Raw genomic sequence first — 7,601 nt, forward strand, 5'->3', positions numbered from 1 at the left:
TTTCCTGTTTCCCCGAACCGTCCTCCATCACTTCCGTTGCCGTTGCTGCGACACGGAACGTCAACAGTAATGGCGGACAAAGAGAAACGCCGGCCGGGGGTTATTCCTGCCGGGATGCCCGAGGGCAAAGCCGCCAAACCGGACAGCGACAGGGAGTTCTTGGCGCAGGCGGGGGTGGGAGAGCTGCTCCGCGGGGCCATCCTGAAGATGGTCGAGGCCAGGTCGGACGATCCCATCGGGTTCCTCGCCGACCATTTCTGCAACCTCGCCTCCGTGACAGAGACCGGCGGCACAGCTGGATGCAGCGACGGGGATCAGCTGAACAACAGCCCGCTGAGCGCAGGCGCGCAGGAGCAGCAGCATCTCAACCGGGCGCTGTGGCACCTGCGACTGGCGCATCACTCCCAGAGGTAGATAGATCATAGGCTACTGTTTTCATTTGGATTTAGCTTAGTCTACTGTTCATTTTAGACTATTTTATCACAGTCAGACCCAATTGACAAGAACCACACACATTCTCTTGTGTGGTAGGGCCTAATTAATAATTCAGTTTGACAAAATTTGGTTCGCCTTGTGTCACTGTGCAAACAACAGTGATGCACAGGTTTTATCAATTAATATCTGATCATGTTGGTCACAGATGTAGGCCTTTGATGCTGTGTAATGCAATGGCAATAGGCCTAATAACCTGCAGTGTGGGCACTCCTGGCCAGAACATCGTGGTGCCACTTTCTGATGAGACATTTACATATTTAGCCTACATTCATGAAGTGTTTGTGTGTGTGTTTTTATCCAACTTTGGGTTTCCGAGATGTGTGTTGGTGTTCATTGTGTTATTAATGTGTAGGTTAAAAATTAGAAATATGTATCACACTGTTTGACGAATAATTACGACACAAGATGGGTGTAATATACCTTTATTAAAAAGACAAGGAGTGAAAACATTTGATATTGTGATAGATACACTGCCACACTGCCACATTGCTAATGATAAGGCTTTAGTGCATTGCAGTGAGCCACCATTTTGTTGTATGACTCAAACTGTTTGCTTACTTTTATCCCATTCTTCATTTTGAACACAGATCTGCCTTCAGCAACAACGTCCGCGTGGCGTACGACCTCCTGAACCTCACCGGGCCCCACAGAAACCCAGGTGAGGTTCCTGAGGCCCCTGAAGGCTCCTGCACTAACAGCCCCACGGAGGTAGGAGGTGAAGGAGGAGGAGGAGGAGGAATAGGAGGAGGAGGGGTGAGAGGAGGCCTCTACACACAGACTCTGCAGTGTCTATGTAGTGAAGGTGGAGTGCCTGCCTCCACCTCCGCCCCACTCCTGCGACGCCTCCACTGCCAAGACCACGAGGCCGTCCCTTACGATGTCTTCCGTCACGGCGTGCTCACGTGTGCCGTTTTCTCAGACTACATCCGCCAGGCTCAGAGGCTTTATGCCGAGGTGTGCTGCCCGGATGAAGGGCCGGTCTCGCGGGGGCTGTGCTTGGCCGTGCTGGGCACCCTGAAGGAAGCCCTGGAGACTTCTCAGGGCTGCGACGCAAACTGCTGCGTCAATGCTAATACTAAAGTAAATTCCTGCCCGGAGGTTAATGTGAAGGCTATCCGCTACCTGGAGGCCAGTGCCAAGCTCTCTCCCTGCAAGCTCGCTCAGGCTATATCTGGAGCGCAGGCACACGGCCCAGGTGGCAACATGGACGCTAAGGAGTTTGAGAATGCAGCGGCAGAGCTGTTTATCACCCGTGTCAAAGTTGTGTCCTAGGTTTCTTCTGTGGTTTCTCTGTTAATTTATGAATGACAGCTATGTACAGTATATGATAGAGCACTTAATTACCCTGCATCCTCCTGTCTCTAAACACTAACCCTCTGCTGCCTCACTGGCAAAATGTCTACACAACAACACTCACAGATATTACCTCCTCTCCTGACTGACACTAAACCAAATAATTCCACTGTTGGGTGGATAACACTCGTGATGAAACACTGTTCGACGTCTGTCCTTGAACTTCTTCATGTCGACGACCTCTGCTGTGAGTCAACAAGCAGCTGGATAGACTAAATGTGTTCCCTGGAATCAGTATTTTTCCTGACTAATTGTCTTTGTTGAACTCATCCCAGTGACAGCCAGTTGAGGCTGTCACTGGGATGAGCATTAGACCTCTCTGTGTCATTTCAGAGACCGTAGTTTGTGATGCTGTTGCAATATATTGAAGTACTTCTAATGTTTTGTCATCGAAAGAGGAGCCAAACTTATATGTTGATGAAATGACTGTAGCAGGAAACATTTGGGGGAATAAACATGGAATACAGGAGAAGTGTTGTGCAATTCAATGTTCACTTATTCAATATTTGGGTTTATCTGAGGTCTACCTTTAAAGTGTGTTCAAAATAAAAATGCTCTTCATTAGAAACAATGACAAACAAAAGTGGATTCCAAATACATAACCATAGCACTACAGAGGAGAGAGCTTAGAAATGAATCACAGTATTCAGACAGAAAGTTCTGCAATGCAAGATATGCAATAGAAAACCTCAAAAGTCCACACAAACACTCAACAGTTTCAAATGGTAAAACATTTATTAGCAGTAGGTACTCTGCAACAAAGGCCATACAGCTTTAACTTCCATGTATTTGTGCTTCAATTCATAACGGTCTGAGCCTGAGAGGGCTCATTCAAATACAGCCAATGGAAATAAGTCAAGTACATTAATCCAAGGTCTGTTTATAATAGACATTTCCATTTTCTATTCCTTTATAATAGCCTACTAAAATAGGTGCCTGCTACAAGTGTAGACTAAGATTTTAAACACACACAAAAGATTTTATACAACATGCATTGCTAGACATTAAAGTATCCAACATTGCACTTCATTTAAAGTTAAATTCTTTTTACATGTTAATTCTATACATGTAATAGTCAGTCACTAGTATTGATCTATTCTGCTCATAATAATTCTAATAATTTTGAGATTTAGAATAGCCTTCAGGATATTTATGGTGGGCTTATAGTTTTTACACTATTATGTTGCTTGAGTTGCTCCCTCTTATGTGGGCCTAAATTATTCTGATGATTGTTCAGGTATTGACCTTTTTTTTCTTTTGGGGAAGAGACATGCTGTCGACCACAGCGCACTTTCAGACACCAGGTGGCAGCACCTTTGTGTTGGTCAGAGTATAGGGCCCAAACAGGAAGACAGCGGATGTACACAGGCTTTTACAGCAGCCCTGTGGTGAAATGACAGTAGAGGTGCGACGGCGCCTGAGCTGCCGTCGTTATCTTTACCACCGTGACCTCACGTCCCCGCGTGCCGTCTCCTGGATGAAGCAGGGAAAATGGAGGAAGATGAGCAGCTGCGCGCGTGCATGTTCCTTATGACCTACATGCTGCTGAAGCGCAGGAGAGACATAAACAACGCCAACACCCAGAGGCGCAACGAGATCCAGAGACGCATCCGGCACCGACAGTACTTCTTTCAGAGACAGAGGAGGATGCTCATGGTCAGGTCTCATTTTATATCCCACACAACCCAGAGACAACTCTGATTATAGTCAAGTATTCCCACCACAACACATTTTGCGCACTTTGTTCCATAGATTTCATTATTAAATGCCATTTCCCTTACTAATAGAGGCTGTATCACCCATAATTTGAACAATCCAATTCCAAAATGAATTGAGTAAAGGCCAGGAAAAATAAGTTTCCTTTATCCTACTCATTCCCATGCATGGAATTTGTAAATTATAATCTATCATTATTTTGTCAATAATGAACTGAAAATGTTCGTGCATGGAATTAAAAAAAGACAAAGTCAAAACATGATTATAAGAAGTGTGTAAATTTATTAAAAGTCAAAAACTGACATTCTCATTTACAAACGTATTCAGTGTTGAATCAGACTCCTAACTGCTTTGGAGAAGCTGCAGCAACTGTGTGGGCACAGTGGTGAGCTATACCATTGAGTATAGAGGGAGAACATAAATGGCACTGCATCTGTTCATCATGAATTATCTCATCATTTATCACAGTAATCCACCCATCAAAAGAAATTAACTCAAGTGCTTGTCAGAATCATCTAGAATCCAGTGTGATCCATCCATATGTTTTGTTTTGTCTGACAGCAGTATTGTATTTATCAAAAACAAAAAAATGAAATTAAATAGTTACAGACTAATTTTCTCTGGAAAGCTCGAAATCTTGCTGTTGTACAAACAGCAAAGATAAAGTCAAGCCAGGGGATATGGTGCAGACATTGTACTAAAACAAACACACAAAACAGAGCAAGTAAATGTTTTTTGTATAGGGTTGTCTGCACTTTCTAGTGTAAAATCTGGCTACAAGTACGACAGGTACAATTTCAATTATGATGTTATTATTGTATATTGTCCTTTTTAAATAAATTAAATTAAATCAAATTAAAACCAGAAAAAAACATGGTGGTCTCTCAGTAGAGCCCTTACTGGACACAATAATAATGACAAATGTTGTACAATGTAAGACTGTATTTTCAATGTCTATCTTTTCTTTTCCAGATGATGATAGCAGGAAATATCCGCTCCAACATCCGCATCCGCACACGTCCCTGGACCACCACTCCGAGCACCGATTGGTGGGAGCGGGTCGTGATGACGGAGTTCGAGCCCTCTGATTGGCTGGACAAGTTCCGTATGAGCCGGGAGACGTTCTTCTACCTCTGTGACAAACTGAGGCCCCGTCTGGCTCGTCAGGACACCAGCTTCCGCCTGGCGCTGCCGGTTGAGAAACGCGTGGCTGTGGCCTTGTGGCGCCTGGCGTCAAACATCGAGTACCGCACCATCAGCACCCTGTTCGGAGTGGGGAAGTCCACCGTGTGCAGGTGTGTTAGAGACATGTGTCACGCCATCGTGGCACTGCTTAGCTCTATCTACCTGCGACCCCCCAACGAGCAGGAGCTGGAAGATTCATCCCAGCTCTTCCTGTCCCAACTGGGCTTCCCTCATGCTGTTGCTACCATCTCAACGCTCCACACGGCCATCATCACTCCGTCAAACAACGCATCTGACTACGCCAACCCTGCCGGCTGGCTCTCAGTGATATCCCAGGTAAAAAAAAAAGGCCCCAGCTGCAAATACATGCTCACTAGTTTTCCCTCCTTCCGATTAGGACTTGTAAACCTCTTTCTGTCTCTGCTGTTTCAGGTGGCTGTCAGTGGCCGGGGGCAATTCTGGGATGTATGTGCCAGTTTCCCTGGTGGGACAGACCCAGCTGACATCTTACAGAACTCATCACTGTGGGCCACAGCTGCAGAAGGAGGACTGTCACCAGACCCGCCACCTATCTTCGTTGGAAAACCACTTAGGTGCAGGAAGTTAAAGCCAGCAGCATGACAGTTTAATCAGGATCCAGTTCAGGATAATAAATCTTAGCAGACAGTCCTTTAATGATACAATATACACACTGCAGAAGAGGTTAATTGGTGGTCTTTATTTTCTTCTTTTATATCAGGTTTTTACCCAGCATCATCTGTCAACCTTGAAATAAGGCCTATGCTGTAAACACCAGCTGTTACTTCTGGACTTAAAGTGATAGTTTAACATTTTGGAAAATTGGCCCATTGCCATAATCCCTATAGTTTTAGGAGTAGGTTCGTTACCTTTAATTGTCAGTGCAAGCTATTTTTAGAACGGCAGAGCAGAGCCGCGAGCTGCTCAGAGCTACTCTATGGAGGTTCATGGAATTTCCTGGTTTCCTTCAACAAACTCATCAAATACACAATCCAACAACTCCAAAACGCTCTGGTGGACCAGTTGTGACCTGCACATTCACCACGCTATGAGATAATAACGGAACGTAGACAGAGTTGTTTTCAAGGTAAATTAATGCAAAACCGCTGATGCACGTTCCCCTCGGGGGCAGTTTTTCAGCAAGCAGTCTCTGCATTTACGTCTAAAACAACTCTGTCTTGTGACGTTCGTTATTATTTCATATCGTGGTGAATGTGCAGGTCACAACTTGTCCACAAGAGCGTTTTAGAGTTGTTGGATTGTGTATTTGATGAGTTTAATGAGGGAAACCAAAAAATCCCATGAGCCTCCGTAGCATAGCTCTGAGCAGCTCACGGCTCTGCTCCGCCGTTCTACAAATAGCTTGCACCGACAATTAAAGGTAACGAACCTACTGCTAAAACTATAGGGATTATGGCAATGGGCCAATTTGCCAAAATGTTGAACTATCCCTTTAAAGTTAATTTATTTGATTTAAAGACAAAAACTTGTTATGTCTTGGTTTTATGTTTATTGTCAAAGAAGGGATTTCAGGTTTAACTCTCTGTCTGCCTCCTAACTGAACGTCAGGACAGTGGGTGTTAAAGCATCGGGGTGAGTTTTTTAGTCCATAACTGACTTAAAATCATCTGTCTTGTTCAGGTATGTGCTGCTTGGGGAGGCTTGCTACCCTCTCCAGACCTGGCTAATGAAGGCTTATCCTGAAGAAAAAGGCAGGAGGGCAAGTCACGCAGCGCTGACAGAACCGCAGCGGCTCTTTAATCAGCGACTCAGCAGAGCGCTCCGTGTGTCCAAGGAGGCTCTGCTGAGGCTGAGGGCGCGCTGGCAGTGTTTGAGCAAGAGGAACGACTGTGGACTGGACGTGGTGCCCACCATGATCCTGGCTTGCTGCATCTTGCACAACATGTGCGAGTCCCACGGTGACGCCTACAAGCAGGAGTGGCAGGTGGAGGTGGTCGAGACGGAGAGTCCTCAGCCCAGCCACAAGCAGCTCCGCTCCAGCAGTATGGACCACAGTCAGGCAGAGGAGGTCCGACAGCTTTTCTGTGACTATTTTCTGCAGCATAACAACTGACGAGGGACTAATGTTATTGATAGTCCTCAAAAACCTTTGTAATCATAGGCCTACCAGTATATCTTCGTTACAGTAGCAGCGTTGTGGCTGCAGAGATTGTAGAACACTTCGACCTGACAAAGTAAAGCTCAGACTGACGGAGAGCCAAATCTGGCAGTGTGGTGCCTTAAACTCAGAAAACCTCCACAGAAGACAAACACTTGATTTAGACAGAAGCCTGTCTTTACTCTGATGCCACCATCTGTCCATCCCCCCAGTTATATCTTCTATTTATAATAAAACTGTTTTCTACATATCATTTTTGAAGTTCATTGCTGCATAAGATCCCTGTTTTATTTAAAGTCACTTTGATGTATCCAGACATATGTTCTGATAGATAGATAGATAGATAGATAGATAGAGATAGATACCATAGATAGATAGATAGATAGATAGATAGATAGATAGATAGATAGATAGATAGACTGAAATGACTGAGTCCCCATTATTGAATGAATACCTGAACAGATGTTTTATGCAACTGTACTCTAAGTCCACAAGATGTCACTGTTTCACAGTACACTGGCACTACGACCCTCGCTAATAATTTGTCTCGATGCTGCTTGCATTATACTGCAGGTCATTGATGGATTGGAGGAGGAGGGGGGGCTTGTTGTAATGTCTACCTACTGTCTTAATTGATCTACACGGTGCACCGGACTGCACTGCTCTTTTGCACCACTGCAGGTCCAGGATATTATCATGCATCACATATGGGGTT

At 45.0% G+C, this 7,601-nt stretch overlaps 2 protein-coding genes across 2 annotated transcripts; both read left to right on the forward strand.

Annotated features, from left to right (window-relative positions):
- Positions 1–69: 69 nt before the first annotated feature.
- Positions 70–1,767, forward strand: tpgs1 (tubulin polyglutamylase complex subunit 1; the record flags this gene model as incomplete). The annotated part of the gene is made up of 2 exons (XM_083998265.1): positions 70–410; positions 1,083–1,767. The coding sequence occupies 2 exons, from the start codon at positions 70–72 to the stop codon at positions 1,765–1,767; spliced, it is 1,026 nt and encodes a 341-aa protein (XP_083854391.1).
- Positions 1,768–3,266: 1,499 nt separating this feature from the next.
- LOC311006267 (uncharacterized protein) lies at positions 3,267–7,076 on the forward strand. Its single transcript, XM_083999026.1, has 4 exons — positions 3,267–3,504; positions 4,537–5,085; positions 5,182–5,342; positions 6,409–7,076. Exons 1-4 carry the CDS (start codon positions 3,340–3,342, stop codon positions 6,839–6,841), a joined length of 1,308 nt encoding a protein of 435 aa, XP_083855152.1. The 5' UTR covers positions 3,267–3,339; the 3' UTR covers positions 6,842–7,076.
- Positions 7,077–7,601: the final 525 nt, after the last annotated feature.

Source organism: Trachurus trachurus (assembly GCF_905171665.1).
Source record: "Trachurus trachurus genome assembly, chromosome: 22".
NCBI classification, from domain to species: Eukaryota; Metazoa; Chordata; class Actinopteri; order Carangiformes; family Carangidae; genus Trachurus; species Trachurus trachurus.